Source organism: Chionomys nivalis, chromosome 1, assembly GCF_950005125.1.
Source record: "Chionomys nivalis chromosome 1, mChiNiv1.1, whole genome shotgun sequence".
Classification (NCBI taxonomy): Eukaryota; Metazoa; Chordata; class Mammalia; order Rodentia; family Cricetidae; genus Chionomys; species Chionomys nivalis.
In genome coordinates, this window is record NC_080086.1 from 53,554,778 (window position 1) to 53,573,428 (window position 18,651).

At 44.8% G+C, this 18,651-nt stretch overlaps 1 protein-coding gene across 4 annotated transcripts in view; it reads left to right on the top strand.

Annotated features, from left to right (window-relative positions):
- The window catches only part of Frmd4b (FERM domain containing 4B), a 332,706-nt gene that overhangs the window by 287,944 nt on the left and 26,111 nt on the right, over nucleotides 1–18,651 (top strand). For all 4 annotated transcript variants that reach the window (XM_057768449.1, XM_057768432.1, XM_057768440.1 and 1 more), the window contains 4 exons: nucleotides 1,097–1,180; nucleotides 2,439–2,504; nucleotides 5,611–5,668; nucleotides 7,611–7,697. In XM_057768449.1, coding sequence (XP_057624432.1) covers nucleotides 1,097–1,180; nucleotides 2,439–2,504; nucleotides 5,611–5,668; nucleotides 7,611–7,697 — 295 coding nt within the window. The remainder of the gene's footprint in view (nucleotides 1–1,096; nucleotides 1,181–2,438; nucleotides 2,505–5,610; nucleotides 5,669–7,610; nucleotides 7,698–18,651) is intronic.

The following is an 18,651-nucleotide window of genomic DNA, read 5'->3' on the forward strand; positions in this document are numbered from 1 at the left end:
CTTCTAAGGCATGTCTCCTCTACACAGTAGGCATGCACAGTTAGCAAGTGAGTCAGTGTCCCTAAGCCTCACACCTTTACCAGGAAATCATGCAGAATAATAATGTCTTCTGCATGAGAAAATTGATATCCAGCCTAACATGAGAAAAATAATGTCCCTAAATGTTCTGCATGGTGCCCAGTTAAATTTAGTCTTTCAGCAAAGTCTGGCTGGTAGGAAAAGAGGAAGATATGGGAATTGGGGAGAGGAAGCGTTAGTGTGATTCTGGGTGGGGAACACTGGGGTTCTGGGGATTGTGAGCCAGCTTTTCATGAATGTTTCTAAGGAGCTAATAGACCTTCTAGAACCATCTTTGCTCCTTCCTTGAATACTCAATGGCAGCTACAGAATCTGTTCTCTCGTATAGCACGTGATCAGCTCTCACTAGCTCATATTCCACATTCTCCACAAAGACCACACCTTTCTCTTGACCACTCAGATGTGTCCATTTTATATAAACTTTGTCAACTTTATAGACTGTTTAGTTCACTGTGGGTGATGGGAGGGGTCCCTCTGGGTTTATCAGAACCATGTTTCCCCATCCTCTTAGAGTCCCGAGATTTCTGCAGAAACTAACTTTCCAAAGTTGCTTGGCTTGGTTCACTGTACTTCAAGGTCATGGGGAAATAGCAGAAAAGTGACCACATGTATTGTAAACCTTTTGATTGTGGGATGCCCACAGTGAAGAGCCTATAGACATTCTGTGAGTGGTTCAATGGTGATTGGCGTTCCAACACACTGAATGTTAGGAGCTGCTAGAGTTGATTAGGGTGATGATACCAGAACATGGAAAAGTACACAGTGGAATATGAAGAATACTGTACAAAAGTAGAATATGAAATATGTACAATCCCAATCATCCTATATAATGAAATTGATGCTCACAGAAAGTATTAGGGGCTTGAAAGTAGATGTGGTTGTCTCATTTGGGGCAGCCTCTAGTGAGTGACAGGGACCAAGGTCCTATAGTAACTATTTGGGTGTCTTCATCGGGAGAGCCTGACGGAATGTCTTTTCAGGTGACAGTCTAATATTACTGTACTGTGTTTCTTCCTAGTGATGAGAATGCCAGGAAAGACTTGAAGACACTGCCAGTCTTCCCAACCAAAACCCTTCAGGAACATCCATCACTCGCTTACTGGTAAGCCAGGACAGCCCTGGGCTATGGCCGTGGACTTCATTGATCACTGGTAAAGCCAGGACAGTCCTGAGTGATGATCATGGCCTTCACTGAGCACTGGGTACTTGGCAGAAAATTGAAGAGAATCACTGTTTTCTTCCAAATTACTTGTATTCCTTGTAAATGCAGTCTCCGTGGTTTCAGTCCCCAAACTGTGAAGGTGCCCTTCCCTTTGCACACACACAAATATAAAGATAATAAAACATTCTGTTTTGATAGCTTCAAATACAAAAGCTGGAATACATTTTCCAACCATACATGAAATTAGATACAGAGCCTACATTGCATTCTGACTCTGGAAACTTCTGAACGAATAACTATTGAATGAAAGTTTCTTTTAAAAAAAAAGTGTGGGGGAAGAGGGGGTGATGATTTGTTTCAGAGAGAGACGCTTCTAGTCTCACAAGTTACACCTGGGGATGACTGGAAGAGCCCTGAGCTGTTGAGTAAAGTCAGGTCTGAGGAAGGCTGCAACTTCAGTGTGGTCTATCTTACAGGATGAAACTAGAGACTTCTCTTTACAGCCCCATGCCCAAAGGTGGTGATAAGAAGACTATTTCAGATCGTGTTTAGACTCAAAGCAGGTTTAGTTTTCTTAAGCTACTTTTTTTTTTTTTTTTTTTTTTTTTTTGCTTTTAAGAAAGAACAAGCAAGTCTCATATGGCCCAGGCTGCCTGGAACTCTTTAAGTAACTAAGGATGACCTTGAACTTCTGGTTTTCTCAGCCTCCACCTCCCAAGGGCTGGAATTACAGGCCTGGGCCACCACACCTGGTTTATATGGTCCTGGGGATCGAACCCAGGGTTTGTGCACGCGAGTCAAGCACTCTATCAGCGGAATTCCATCTCTTTTTTAAATCAACAACAAGAAAATGGGTCTTAGGCTCAAAATTACCTTAACAATGTTCTCTAACTAGTATTTAATATTTGTACTTTATATCTAGTATGATACATCTAGAATATTAGTTTTTTATTTGAGAAATTCATCTTGTTTCCTTTCCCAGTAAATGACATTTTAAAGATATGAATTACGTAATTATATTAAAAGTTAAGATTCTAATGGAAGTAGTCACAAGCTGAGCTCAGGAACGAGAGTCCGACAGAAACGTCACAGGATGCCACTCTGGAGCTCAGGTTTTCAGTGGCTGCCTGAGAACGCGGAAATGGAAACCGAATGTCAGAACATCACATGTCATCAGGCTTATTTCTCTGTTTCGCAGTGAGGACAGAGCGATTGAGCATTATTTGAAAATCAAAGGTCTGACTCGGGGTCAAGCTGTGGTCCAGTAAGTACTGTTCCTCTTCTTGCCTAGACATAGTTTTACAGAAAACATCTTAGTGATTCCATACGTGGGTGTTACCAGTTCCAGTGCTTCCCAGTGTGGAGCAGGTAACAGAGAGGGAAGTGTTGGCCACCAAGGGAATGGTGACAATGGTGGTGGCAAGAACTATTACCCTGGGCACAGGTAAGGTGGCTTAGCTTTAGAATTCAGGCACAATGGTACCAAATCTTCCAACACTTTCAAAGAGAAGATGGAAATTCAGTTTGTGACTCTACTTTTGATGGAAGTTGGGATACACTTGCTGTGTTGGAATTCTGTTTCTTCTTACTACCAAAAGTAAACCATAGTTATTACTTAGATGATAGATAGATAGATAGATAGATAGATAGATAGATAGATAGATAGATAGATAGATATCTCCTGTAGACAGGCTGACCCTGAACTCAATAGCTAAGGATAGTTAGTTTTGAATCCTGGCTCCACTTGCCTCCAGATTGCTAGGAGTCTAAGTGCCACCACACCCAGCTTCTGTCATACTCTTTGACTGTATAGAATTACCACTGATTTATTAAGAACTCTTCACTGGATAAAATAAACTTCTATGATTAGGAAAAGCAGTCTTCTTTAGTTCTAATTGCTCCAGCAACTGGAGAGAAACTCTTAGGGCCATAGCTTTAAGAGAAAGAATAAGAACTGCTGAGGGTGGTACAGGTCATGTAAGAAGTGAAGTGACCCAGGTGGCCTGTCCCTTGGAGAGGACACGGTCGTCATGCTCTCACTTCTTCACTGGAATTGGTATCCACTCTGCACCTGTGCCACACCTGTGATGCTCCAGGCAGAAGGCAGAAGTCACCAGTTCTAAGGTTGAACCCTTGATGTTCCAATCCATTGTACCTGTTTCCTGAGCTGGGTGCAGGGGGTGGAGGGTGCTCCAGGAAAGGAGCAAGTATAGAAAGATAATATCTCTGATGGATTTTAGTCAGGTTGGTGTCTACATTAGGAGGTGTACTTACTTTTTACCTCCCTTGATAGCTGTTGTGTGATTACAAACATAGTCTGTTTAATTTGGTTAACACTTACCTGTGGAGTTCGAATCCCTGCTCTGAGTTTGTCCGCTGCTTGATCTTGGCACATTCACCTAACCCCTATACCCTTTATATTCATTTACACGTAAGGCAGTTACTTAAGAAACACCAAGTTAGTGATTACAATGTCCAAAGGAATTGATCGTCACGATGTCATTAAAAAAAAAAAAAAAAAAAACTCTTCAAAATTGAATGAATGTGATCAACGTATATTGTATTAAAGTCTCAAATACTAAATAAAAATGTTATTTTTAAAAGTACCTTCAAATTAAATGGAGACTTCACTTCCTTGGGGATGGAGAATTTTTACAAAGTTCAGCCCACTCCTTAAAAGTCTTCGGTACCTTCTTGAACAAAAATAGAAAGCGGTGATATGATTGCCACAATTTTTATTTGTGCGCCTAATGTCTGTTTGAGAGAGTGGCTCATGTATTCCAGGGTACCACTGAACTCACTGTGTAGCTCAGAATGACCTTGAATTTATGAACTTCCTGTCTTCACTTCCCAGTACTACTGATGTACAATACCTTTGTTGGGGGTCATACCCAGGGCTCCGGGCATGCTAGGCAAGCAGCCTACCAACTGAGCCACACCCCAAGCCAGAATACTGATTTACAACCGTAATGTTCACCCCTTTAAAGTATATATTTCTAAAAACTGCTATGTTATGTTTACAGTTAGGTAAACTTGACTACAATCAATATATCCCCATATTTTGAGGAGACTTTTTGTTGTTATTGTTTTGGTTTTGTTCTTTTTTTTTTTTTTTCAAGGCAGGGTTCCTTTGTGTTGCAGCTCTGGCTATCCTGGAACTTGCTTCATAGACCAGCTTGGCCTCGAACTCACAGAGATCCACCTGTCTCTGCCTTCTGAGTGCTGGGATTAAAGGTGTGCACCAACACTGCCTTCCCTGACGGAACTTTTTTGTTTGTTTGTTTGTTTTTTGGTTTTTTTTTTTTTTTTTTTTTTTTTGGTTTTTCAAGACAGAGGAGAATCCCACATCAACAGGGTTTCTCTGTAGCTTTGGAGCCTGTCCTGGAACAAGCTCTTGTAGACCAGGCTGGCCTTGAACTCACTTAGATCCACCTGCCTCTGTCTCCCGAAAGGTATATGCCACCGCTGCCCGGCTTTGAGGGGACTTTTTATTGTAAAGATCAATTTTCTGGACATTGTAATTACTAACTCAATAATCTATCATGAGGATGACACTAAGATGAATATTTATACTCTCCCTCTCTCTCCTCTCCCCCAGACCTGGTTTCTGGGGGTTTGGGGTACTTTGAGTCAGGGTCTCCTGGCTGGTCTAGAACCTCCCGGGTGCTGAGGCTACAGTCATGGGCCACCATACCTGGTCTAAAAGTTGATTCTTACTGTTTGTGTGTTAAATATTCGCCTTAAAAAAGAATTGCCATGTGCGGCTAGAGTAATGGCTTAACAGTTAAGAGAACTGGCTGCTCTTCCAGGGGTCCTGAATTCAGTTCCTGGCATCCACATGGTGGCTTACAACCCTCTACAATTATAGTCCTGTGGATCCTGATGGCCTCTTCTTGTGTGCAGATGTGCACGAAACAAAAATAGCATATGCATAGTGTGCACACATAGGCCAGGTGTGCTGTGACTTTATCACAGCACCGGGAGTTCCGGGCCAGCCTCGTCTACAGAACAAAGTTCAGGACAGCCAGGGCTACACAAAGAAACTCTGCCTTGGAAAACCAAAAACAGAAAAAAATGCATAAGTAAATAAGTCTTTCTTAAATTTTACAGTTTGGGTTTCCAATGCAATCCATTTGTAAGCCGCAGAAGCCTTCACTGTGTTTGCTTTGTTAGAAAGCCCCTGGCATTTAGATAAGGTACAAACCATATTATGCCCTACAATGGTTTATTATTCTATTTCTACGTAAGTCAACGAGCTTAGTCATGACTAAAGGAGGGAAGTAGAAGCAAACGGTGTTCCCTGAAATCAGTTTCCCCCGAAGTCCCCGGGTTGTTTCAATTGGCTGATGACGTGTGTCCACTTTCTTCAGGTATATGAAAATAGTAGAAGCCCTACCCACCTATGGCGTCCATTATTACGCAGTGAAGGTAAGTGCTTCTCACTTTCCAGAATTTTCCACAATGCTCGCCAGGCTGTGCAAGTCACAGGCTGTCTAAAACAGCATCTAGTGTGTGCGTGAACTATGTCTAGGATTTGAAGTATTTTTAATTGTTTTGTTTTGTTTCTTAAGACAGTTTCTCTGTGTAGCCTTGGCTATCCTGGGACTCACTCTGTAGACCAGGCTGACCTGGAACTCACATAAATCCGCCTGCCTCTGCCTTCTAAGCGCTGAGATTAAAGGCGTGCACCACTACCACCTGGCCTTAATTATCTTTTACAAGATTTATTTGTTTTATTTGTATGTGTTTAAGTGTTGGCCTCCACGTATATCCGTGCGCTGCATGTATGCAGTGCCCATAGAGGCCAGAAGAGGACATTAGATTCCCTGGAACTTGAGAAACAAACAGTTGTAGGCCATGTGGGTGCCCAGAACTGACCCCTGGTCCTTTGGAAGACCAGCCAGTGCTCTTAACTACTGACAATTCTCTCATTCAGACCCTAAATTTCAACATTTTAAGTAGAATCATTTCCATACATGTTTTAAGTTTATTCATATTTTTAGCAAATTATAAAGTACATTATCTTTGCAAAATATTACACTCAGGTGCTTTCCTGGATGTATTAGTTCTCTCTCTCTCTCTCTCCTTCCTCTCTCTCTCTCTCTCTCTCTCTCTCTCTCTCTCTCTCTCTCTCTCTCTCCCTTCCTTCCTCCCCCTCTCCCTCCCCCTTTCTCCCTCTCTCCCCTACCCCTGCCTCCCTGCCTCTCTCACTCTCCTTGCCTGCTAGGTATTGAGCCTGGGACCCATGGCATGATAAATTCCTCCTGTAGCACCGAGCTTCACCTGCAGTTCTAGGTCATTCTCACATCTACCCATAGCGATTTTTGCTTTCCGGTTATTTGCCTCTCGAATGTTCCCAACTCTTTATGTCCTCCATGTGACAGTCATGCCAGTCTTCAGTGTTTATGCAAACCTCTATGGGAAATGCTGAAAATTTTGTAAAATTTGCAGTATCACACCCTCATCAGTGTGCTTTGTCTTCTTGTGCTGATAAGCAGGAAGAAGCTGGCTAAGAAATACTTTGATGATAAAAGATGAAGCAGAGATGAGGGGGGTTTTGTTTGAGAGAAGCATAATTTTATAACTGATTAGCTCTTCCATGACTTTTGATGTCATGATAGTGTTGACATCTTTACCAGTGCATATGGAGGAAAATCAGATAATACACACTTTCATATTGAGAATGCCTGTGCTAAAAATGTATATTAATTTCATCTTAATTTTCACTGATTCTGCTTTGCATATACACACATGCCTAAGCCTATATTTTTCTTTCTTTCTATTAATATTTTTTTATTGGAAAATCCCAATAAACAGGTTTAGGAACACAGTGTATTTATAATAGAATATCATCTATATCCACTCCTCACATGTATCTCAGACTGATTATTCATGCTGGGAGTTGTCCAATTCCCCAAAAGGTGTTCTTACTTCTCCCTCTTCATTGTTAATTGTGCTTTGAGCACTGGGCCTTGGAACCTCTGCCTTTCCCCGGGTAATCCCTGGAAACTTCCCAGCCTTTATAGCTGGCTGTTAACTAAGAGAACAAGGAGTCTTTTTGAAATCATAAATAATTTTGTGTGGATTAGTTCTTGGTTGAATTACATTATTTTACTCTCTCCAACAATTTAATCAAAGCACTAAATGCTTCATTATTTTGGACACTAACAGTATTGGCTTTTGTGTGTATTATTTGAAGAGATTATTTCAACAAGTAAAGGTTCTCAGCAAGGTTCTATTTATGAAGGCACATTTATTTTGGCTTGTTGGCACTTGATAAAGGAAAGAAATTGACAGTGCTTCCCCTCTAGAAAACTTACCAGATCTTGCATCTCATGTTTTTGTTTTTGTTTTGTTTCCTACTTTTTAGGATAAGCAGGGACTTCCATGGTGGCTTGGGATCAGCTACAAAGGAATCGGCCAGTATGATTTACAAGACAAGGTGAAGCCTCGAAAAGTAAGTGTGAGCCACTGCAGACACTGAAAGGAACCTCGAATGTTCTAGAGCCTACACTATCACTTTTCAGGGGCGCCTTGAGCAATCTCAGGTAGTAAACATCGCTAAGTGAAATTTAACATTCACCCATGTTAAATGGAAATTTTACAAATAACTCACTTATGCACCACCAGCACAGTTTCATAATGAGATAGCCATCTTTTCATTGGCTTGTTGAGACAGGTTCTCATGTGGCATTAATTGATCCTCTGCCTCCACTCCCCGAGTGCTAGGATTGCGTGCTGTCTGTTCCGAGGCAATCACCTAAACTGCACACAAAGGTTCGTCTACAAAGCTAGCCACAACACGGTTCACAGCCCATACACTTGAGTTTAAACCCAAAGTTTCGTGGTGATTACTTCTCAATCAAATGGTTGCAAGCAATCTTTCCACAATTGCAGTGGTTTCTGCCCATCTTCATTTTCAATGTCTTCTATAGCAACATAGTCTGCTTTCTGCAGAGAAAAGAACTCATGAGCTGAAGGGCCAGAATCTATCAGGCTTGGGTTTTCTAAAGCTAAGTGAGTCACTATTTATCATTATCTGCCTGGAATCCTGGTATTCGAAGGCAGAGATAAGAGAATCAGAAGCTGTGAAGGTCATGCTCTTCTAGGTTGTGAGTTGGAAGCCAGCTTGGGCTACATGAAACTCTGCCTCCAAAAAAAAAAAATAATAATAAAAATAGGGGGAAAGAAACTTGATTATGAAGTTACTACTGTCACCTCAAGTATAAGTGCACAACACGTACATTGTCACCATGGATGAAGCTGTATAGATCACCATGCCATCGCTGTTGGTCTCCTTATGTGCAGAGAGATAAAGACCACTCACACTGCTCACTCTGGGAGAGATTGCTGCCTTCCCTATGCTCACACTGCTCTGGGAGAGATTGCTGCCCGCCCCCCATGCTCACACTGCTCTGGGAGAGATGGCTGCCCCCCCTATGCTCTGCAGCCATTCCTGCAGGCTGTAGGAGTGAAACAGTGATCTCTTAATAACAAGTCATGGTCAGCCTACCTGCCTTATCTCAACCCAGCATCACGGTCTAAAATAACGCCTACATGGCCACCTGTCTGCTGCTGTGTTCTTCCTAGAGCAACCCTGGAGACAGATCATGCACTGTGTGTCTCCTGAGACTCCTCTCATGGATCATGCTTGCAATCTCCTTAGGTTATGAAAATGGAGCACCCTTCTGGACCCCATTGCATGGCTGGGACATTAACAGAGATAGCGTGATGGGTGGTGCTAGGCAGACTGTGGCTCCCCTTTCCATGCTCATTCAGCTCTGCTGGACCAGACTCGTTGGGCGTCAAGGCTGCTTATTAGGGAACCATTAACAAAAGCAATAAAGCAGCATTCAACCACCGTGTCCTCCTGTGCTAGTCAAATAACCAGCTTGTAGTTTCTGTCAGCTCTGGGAGCCACAGCCAATGGGATAAGGAATACTGTGTTTTATTTTCTGTTTTGTAATGCGGGGAATCAAATCCGGGGTCTTGCAAAAGCTAGGCAATCACTACACCACCACCATCACCACCACCCTGGCCCTCTGCTACCTTTGAAAACTACGTAGCATTCCATTGTGTGTATATACATAATCTTTTTAACAGATTCTCTCTTGTGATCCTCCTGTCCACCCTCCACCCAATTCTGGGATTACAGGTGTGAGCCACCACACCTAACTAACTACTGATTCTCTTTTGATGGACTTTATAGTTTCCGTTGTGGGCGGGCAGAGAGGTCAGGGTACAGAGCATAATAATGAGTCCCAGCCAAGTCACTGCCTGTCGTGTTTTCTTAAGGCAGAGCTCACCCCATATTTTACCTTCTTAATAAAGGACACACAGGACTCTTGCTGGGTTTTTACTAAACTTGTGTACATAACAGAACTTAAGCCAACAGTCAGGTCAACTTATAATCAACTAGCTTGGCTTAGTAAGTATGACATCCTCACAACATGGAAGTGTTTCTTTAAAAATAAAAATAAAAAATAAAAAACAAGCAACCTCAGCACTCGTCCCTCGCAGGCCCTCCCGCTCTCGGAGTTCTTTCTCCCTTTCCATAATAAATCTATGATCACACTGCATAAAGAAAGAGACACAAGCAATCAGATTTCCTCCCCAAGTCATGGTGAGTCAGAGCTACACAGCAAATGCGAGCCCTAGCTCCTCTCCAGGGCTCGTGACTCACTGGGCCTTTCTTTACGTTCACAGCTTCATAAAAACCGGTACACACTGTTTCGCACGGATCCCCATCAGGCCTGCTTGTTCATCCCCGTGTCTAGACGAGGCTCGGCAGCCACCTCCTCTTTTCCATGTGCAGTTTCCCTCTTTCGCTTTCAGGCTCCGTGGCTGACATCTGACAGCTCCCCTTGTGCTGTCGCTTCCTTGCCCTTGCTTCTCCACCACTTCCGGTGTCCACACGGCACCCGTGGTTTGTTCCCTGCTTTCTTTTGTTTATCTGGTGGTGGATCTTGCTTCTGCGGACTTACGGCTCTCTGGAACCTACTGATTCGCGCTAGGGGCAGCAGTGTGCTCTGCCAGGCCCTATCCTAGCCAGCTTGCCCATGTTAAAAGAATGCATGATTTAAAGGGTTGTGAGCACCGACACAAAAGAAGGCTTCAGCATTTGAGCGTGCAGCAAGTTCTCCGATGGCCAGGAAAGAATCAGGGTCATGCTGACAAATGAATGGAGCCCAGGTTGCTGGACCAGCCTCAAGGTGCTGGGCCTCCGGAGCCATGTGCCTACCTTGTTGGTGTAAAAGCAAACCAGGAGGGAGATGTACCAAGAATCAGAGACTGACGCCAAGAGGCCGGTCTTAAAAGGAGTTGTTTAAGGTCTGCTGGCACAGGCCTGCCAGCCTGTCTGGATAATGTCTGTTAATTGTTGTCTCTAAATGGCGGGGACTGTGTTTCTTTACTGCCAGTCTACAGACTGAGGGGTCGTAAGTGGCTTCCATCAGTAAAGCACCATGATGTACGCCAAGAGTTGGAGAGGCATTTTAGACCCTGGCCCCGATCTCTATTTGCTGTGTGATCTTGGTTCAATGTATGAATTTGTGTGTGTGTGTGTGTGTGTGTTTCCATGCTGGGGATGCAAGCTAGGGCCTCAGGCAAGCTAAGCAAGCACTCTACCACTAAACTATATGTCCAAGCCTTATTTGCTGTGTGATTTTAGGCACAGCTTTCATCTCTTTAGAAGTATATTCCTTATCTGCATAGCTGAAATCCCACTAGCTACATGAGGCGGCTGTGAGAACTAAGTGAGAGTATATTCTGCCCCATCCCTGATAAACGGATATCACTAAGTAAGCTCATCACTCCTTGGGAATGAGGGAAACAGACAATTAAAGAGACTAATTGGGGAATATTTTTGGTGACAGAGAAGGACCGAACACTGCTGCAAAGCAGCCCTGGTATAGTAAGAGTGCCTATATTTAGTTACTTATAAACCCTTTTCTCCCTGGTTCCTTACCCATAATGCATGGAGATGTGCCATATGAAAAAAGAAAAATAATGAATTAACGACTTTACCACAGAGTCTCCTATATCCCAGACTGGCCTTGAACTTGCCGTGTAGTCAAGAAATCTTGAATTTTTGATCCTCCTGCCTCCGACTTCCCAGTGCTGAGTTTGCAAGTGTGCACCACCATCCCGGTTTCTGTGGTGCAGGGGTTCAAACCCAGGGCATCATGCATATTAGGCAAGCACCCTACCAACTGAGCTACACCCCCAGCCTCTCTTTCTAGGTTTTTAGTGCCAGTTTAGCATTTCAAGGGGCAAAAATGTCTATCCCAAGGAACTAGACAGTGGGTGAGTAAGGCGATCGTGTGTATGTCATGACTGAACTCTGACCCTACCTGGGAAAGCAGGGCCTGTAGGGGAACAGCGATGGGAGACTGATATGACACCCCAGTCAGGCATCATCTAGACCGTCCTGATGAAGTTCCTTTCGAGATTAGCATCTTTTTTACAGTGTAGCGTGATAAAAGAGCCTTGTAGTGAATACCATCACTGACCTTTGGTTAACTGATTTTTTTTTAACTGTTGGAAGTCCCTTGTGCCTGGAGGCAGATGGGTTGAGTAATAAGCACAAAAGCCTTCTGTTCGCTTGTTGTAGCAGTCCCTGGCTCGTTCCTTCACTTCCAGGCATCACCTTTGCTTGTTTCTCCGATCACAGATATTTTGACGACCCCAACTCCTCCTTGCTCTCTCCGCCACCAGCGTGTCACCATGGACCACACATGGTCCTCCTGTCTGCAGAGCAGATTAATGCTGGCAGAACGGGAGAACGGGAGAGCGGGAGCTGTCCACTCCTACTTTCTACATCAATACAACACACTGTCTGGTGTGGACGAGAAACACTGGATTACAAAATGTGGTCAGGAGACCAGTCCATCCTGTTTGGAAAGTGTGTGATTAAGCTTCAGCCCCACCAATAATCAATCTGATTGTTAGAACCTGCAGAGCCAGTGGGAGGAGACGGCCAATCCTATAACAGGGGTTTGGAATAAGAACCAGTTCTGCATTCCCGCTGACCAGCTGGCTGACTTGGAACGGCCACTTAACCTCTCTGTGTCCCCATTTTCTCACCTATCAAGTTCAAAGAATTCTGTCTACACTCTTACCCCACAGTGCTGTGGGCACCCAGTGGGCTAAAGGAATTTGCTCAGAGTGAACGCAGCCCCCTCCACACCATACTTTGCCGTATAATATGACATCTCTCTTCACCTCTATGTCTAAGTGCAGTTAGGGTCTGTAGTTCTATGAGGAGAACCTTCCAAGATTCGGCCGAGTATTGTCGAAGGTGAAGGGCATTCTGGAGCAAGCTCTAGGAAGTCCACATCTCATTACAAGGGAGGCTGGGAGGTATTGTCTTGATGCCCGCAGGCCATGGCCAAAGCTATAACTCAAGTTGTTTTGTGAGCAAAAAGAAATGTCAAAATATACTCTGAAGGAGGCAAGCGGTGGCTGCTGACCTATTCGTTTCTCAAAAAAAAAATATTCTAGAGAGATGGTGGTGAGAAACAAGTATGCAAAGAAATCAGGTAATTGTAAACTGTGGATTGCCTCTGATAGAAATTGATGAGATGGAGAGACAATCATGGCATGGGGAGAGACATTTGGTGTGCTCAGGGAAGGCCTGCCTGAGGGAAGTGACATTTAAGCTGAGACCCGGATGGTGAGATGCTTGCAGAGTACCTGGTGGCTGCTGGGAAGGAGGGAGGGTAAACTTTTAACCCTCCCTCTAACCACTAGCCGCACCTTCCAGAATAAGGATTCCTTATGTAGGAATGGCAGGTGATCCCTGCAGAAGAGGAAGTGGCTCTACATAGGGGAACCATCACAAAACCCATGGCCCCCTGTTACGAGCTGCACCTGGGCCTTAACCAGTGGTTGAACTGTTCACACACAAAGACAAATGACACAGAGAGTGAGTGTTGGAGTTCAGTTGGAAGGAAGATTGCCCAGCATGCTTGAGAGCCTAAGCTTGATCCCCAGCCCCTCATAAGCCAGGTATTGTGGGGCACACCTCAGATCTGAGCACTCAGGGTGTAGAGGTATGAAGGTCAGAAATTCAAAGTCATTTTCAACTTCAGAGTAAGTTTGAAGTTAGACTGAGAAGCAATGAGTCCCTGTCAGAGAGGGGAGAGGTGGGGGGAGAGGAAGAAGCAGAGAGAGAGAAAGAGAGACATCCTTGGTCATCTATGGCAGCACCTGCCAGGCCTGGTTGTTGGGCACACATGTGCACGTGCCCCCACGCAAGCTCTTACAAGGAGGAAGTCAGTACCTCAGCCGTGGGAGGTTGGAGACTTGGCCACAGGGGAGACTGGGTGAGGTGATACCATTTTAGACGTTCGGTTTTCATATGACACATTTTTTTTTAATACTGAGAACTTTTTCATCTGAACATATTTGCAAATAGCAAACGTGTTTACTTGATTGCATGTAAGGTGTGACATTTTATGTATATATAGCTATGATATCACACCTAAAGAAAATAATATTCAGATTCTGAGCATTTTCTTTTGGGATCTCCCCCAGTTCCCACCCCACCTTCCCTCCCCACCCCTGCTTGGTTTTTCAAGACAGGGTTTCGCTGTCTAACCGTCCTGGCAGTTCTGGAACTTGCTTTCTAGAACTCACAGAGATCCCCTTGCCTCTGCCTCGAGAGTGCTGGAATTAGAGGCATGCACCACCACTGCCCAGCCTGCTGGGATCTCTTATGAAAGTGTTTTTGCCACAGCAGATGCTCTTAGCAGGACCTCTTTCATCTGATCAAGATTGTAAGTCCCTCCATCAGGTTATGTTTAGATTTTGAAATGTGACTGAATCCTAAAAGTATTATCCAATTGAAAGAAACAGAACTCTGAAACTTACTATTTTAGAGAAAAAAAAATCTAAAGCCTCTTATTTATATAGTCTAGCTCTCAGAGCCTAGATGTTACTCCCCAACTCAGCGTTTCTCGACTCCACCTGGATTACGATTTCCTTTGGGGTGTGGGACTGTCCTGTGCGTAGTGGGACAGGACACGGCATCTGTGTTGTGTTCTGGCAGCCTCCCCCCCTTCCCCTATGATCACTAGCCAGCTCTCCTCCCATGGCCAGATGGCCTGGAGGTGGTGTGGGGGTGGGGAACAGTGCAGTTATCATGAGCTGCAAAACCACTGCTGAATGAAGCTGAGGGAGATGCCCTCACAGGGGGCATTTGCAATCCCAGCACTTGGGAAGCTGAGGCAGGAGGATCAACATGCACCTAAGACTAGCCTTGTCGGTGAAATTAAACCCCATTTCAAGAAGGGTCTTGGTCCTAGTCCACAAATGGCTGCCATGGTTGCCACCTCTGTTCTTTTTAATCTGAAGTATAAATATTGCTGTTCTCCTCCTGTTGAAACACAAATGTCCCTATAGAGTCCTCCCTAACTATAGAAGTGGCGTGCTCTGGTGCTATGCTGAATCTTGAGCCTGACTCTGGTTGTGTGTAAATCCCAGATCTATCCCGGTCAAATGGGTGACTTGGCCGAATGGTCACACCTCTGTGAGCCTTCATTTTCTCCTGCATGGGATCCAGCTTAAGACGCTGCTTCTGCGTCTGGTTGTGGAGAAGACTCAGTGCACCTGGTTTGCGGTACTCCAAACGGCTTCCACGGCGCCTTTATTCACCAGGGGTCACCTGTAGCATGAAACCAACTAAACCAATGACACCTGGTTTGCTTTCCTTCCCATCACAAGGGGATCACCCTATCGGAGTGACTCATTGTTTGATGTACCTTGGCTGCGACTATCCCGAATTTAGTCATTTCCATGTGAATTTGCAGTTAAATGATTAACCTATAGTACAATGAGCCAGGAAACGTCTCAACTCCTAGGACATCTTTTCCTACCCTACCTTATTGTCATACCTAGTTGTGCTTACTTGCAGCTTGTCACAATTTAAAAGAGAACTGGACACTTTCTATCCAAGCCCCCGCCCCCCCCCCCCCCCGCCACCAGGGGTGTCTCAAGCAAACCCCCTTACCCTAGGCAGCAGGCTCTCCAGCATTCCTCTGCATGCTGGAGCACATTTCTCCTTCCTGGCTCCTCTAGACAGAAGGGAGCTTGCTGCCCGGTTTGTCTGTGGGGCAAGCTGACACCCCACCCTCTGTCTCTCTACTCCTCGGTGACCACCAGGTACAGGATAGAGGAACAGATTTCCGCCCTGCAGGATGCATCAGGAAACCACCCGAGAGATCCACACGGCCAGGCCAGTGTGGTCATAGACATCAAGGCCTGATGACACAGCTATGCCAGCAGAACCCCTGACTGAGCTGTTGCCTCTGTGGAGAGGCAGATGTGGAGCCAGATAGCGAGTGCTAGCTCTGTTTCTGCTCTGAAGTGACTGTCGTCTATTTAGTAACAATTACCAAGTGTAGAGCAAGCCCTTCACAACCTATTAGCTCAACTCCTCCCTGATGTATACTGCAAGCCAGGCTCTGGGTCAAGTACCCTATAAACATAAAGGTGTCTTTGGGTAGCCTTCGGAGGCAGGCATCATTGAGCCACTTAACAGAAGAGGAAACTGAGACTTTGGAAAGTTAAGGACCTCACTGATCAGCACAACTCTGAGTAGTGGATCCAATTGCAAACCTAGACAGGCTGGTGTGGCTCTTGTGTGTGCATGCCGTGAAGTATGGGACCTGTTCAGTGTTCATCAATAAGTGAAGAGCCTCACCCATAGGAGGTGTTCAAGACATACTGTTGAGCTGGGCTTGGTACTACAGGCCTTTAATCCCAGCATGTGAGGGACAAAGACAAGCAGATCTCTGTGAGTTCAAGGCCAGCCTGGCCTACATAGTGAGTTCCAGGACAGCCAGGGTTGTGACTAACATTAAGAGCCATAAAATGCTGTCGTTGAGAAAGAATGAGTTGAAATCTCCTGGTATACATTAGACCTGTTTCCTAAAAGTCCTTCAGGAACCCACCCTTTCAAAATACCAATCTGTTTTGTTTTGCTTTTTCTATTTTATTTATTTATTTGTGTGTGAATATTTAGTTAGTTGTGTTTGCATGTGTGTGTACCACGTGTGTGCCTGGTGTCCATGGAGGTCAGAAGAAGGCATCGGACCACCTGGAACTGGAGTTACAGGCAGTTGTGAGCTGTCCTCTGGGTGCTGGGAACTGAACTTGAGTCCTCTGGAAGAGCAGCCAGTGCAGAGCCGTCTCTCCAGCCCCATCCAGGAATCTCTGTAGTAGGTGAAAATGTTGCAGAACTGTTCTTATCTTTTCAGGTGTGTATAAACGAGTGGGCCCTAACTTTTGATTTCTACTAAATGCCTTAAATATTTAAGATGCTTATTTCTTTGAGTAACACATCATAATGGGGCATTTCTCCCCCCCCCCCAGCCTTCCTGTGTCTGAACAGGAAGAGAACTTCTGTGTATACAGTATTTTACACAAGTTCAATTTCAAAACTGTATTTGATGCCACCAGGCATTTTAACCTCACTGTTTAAATTCACTTGTTTGAGTGATACTTAATGACTTTGAGCCATGTCTTCCTATTGTGATTTCTTGATTATATCATCATTGATATTATTTATACTCCCCCTCCTTTCCCTGTTCTGTTTATTTACTTTTTCAGTATCAAAGTAACCCAGGATTGCCGTCTGCTACCTGTTAGTATCTGCTTCCTTCTGTTGACTCCAAAGGGGACGGCTAATCATTGTAATGAGTCTGTAGTAGAGAGGCATCTGGAAGACCTAATTAATCGTCTTATTTTCCTCCTTCAGCTCTTTCCCTTTTGCAGCTAGTGGCATCAGTTCTATAAACAACAGATTCTCAAGTGCATGGCTTCTGCTAAGTGCACGTTGACAATGAACACTGTCTGAAGACAAACACGTCCTTTCCATGTTCTGAACCCCATTGAAAGCAAATCTCGTCCCTTTCTTCCTGTCTTTCTCTTTCTTTAAAGTTTAGGATTTTGAATTGGGCAATTTTTTTTCTGTTTTAGTAGAAAACTTGCAAGTAGGTCTGTGTACATACATGCATGCATAGTGCCTCACCATCTTAATTCATAGGATACCATACCATGTGCTGACAGACACCACACTGTGCCTGACAGACAGCTCTCTAAGCAGTAGTATGTCTGAGTGTACAACTGCTCCTGTTTAGCCTCCTTGCAGCCTGGACCTTCCCCTCAGATTCAGAAGTCCCTTGGTGCCTTCTTCCTTTCTCAGAGATAAAAAGTCTTCCTGTGTTTCAGAGGCTACTTCTCTGAGGAAGTTTCACACCAGTAAGGTTGCCTTGGAAATTTCCCTAACCGGTGCTCCTCTCCCTTTTCCATTGGTCTGAAGTGTCCACATGGATCTGGCTGGAGGGAGCCTCTGGCTTCTTCTTTACGCTCTGCACTGGACCAGAAGAAGAGCCCGTGAGCCCTGGTTGAAATCCACAGCTGGTAGTCTGTTAGATCCAGCGTGCTTGTACCCCCCCCCCCCCCCCCCCCCGTAAAGGGCATCCGCCAGGGTATTTCCTTCCCCTCACTCCGCTGGCTCCTTCACAGCCTCTCCCTACCCCTTTGAAAGCAGGCAGACAATTGAAAAGTGCAGTGGAAGAATAGTTACACAAGTTTCAAGAAAAGAAAAAGAGATCTATCAAGCAAACTATCTTACATCTAACCACCAGCTAGACGGAGTGCAGCCACAGTGAAAAGTGTCTGTAGCAACTGTAAACATTGCTAGGACGTCCGTGACAGTCAGGTGAGGTTTCTAAGGAATCCCCCAGATGACCGAGATCTGGGCTCTGAACAGATGCACCGGCGTTCGTATGTCAACTGTTTCATAGTTTTGAGAAATGAGTGTTACTTTAGTGCGAGAATAAATTGTGAGGACTGATTTCCAAAACTTATGAGAACTCAGGCAAAACCACGCATGTGGCCACTGACTAATTCTGTCAGTTTAACTTCACCTCAGCTTTTCTCAAGCTGAGGTTTCCTGTCCCACTTACTCCCCGGACATTATTCTACCTGGAGTCCACCACTGTGAGAGCTCAGTGTGCGTCCTTCCAGGCCACTTTAACACAGTTCCAGGCATGTTCCCAAAGCCACCTTTTACACAAACTTTCAAGATTTCCGGGGAGAAAGGAGCTTCCCCTTCTCCCCAAAAATCTTGCCTGGCTCCCATAACTTTTGCAAATCCTGTTGCAATGTAATCATTTCTGATTCTCTATAAGTCGAAGCCCTCCACTTTTTAAGGAGGGTTTTTCTCCTTGCTGGGCGCCAGCTTGCTCTCTGCTCTGGGCAGGCTGAACGGAGTCAGCCTAGCATTTCCCATTTGTAAGTGATAAGAGGGGGAGGTGGCGGCTCTCAGAGATCAGGTTTCAAGTGGAGCCCTGGTTTTATGTGTGTGGGAATGGACAGCAAAGGAAAACACAGCCAGGCTGCCT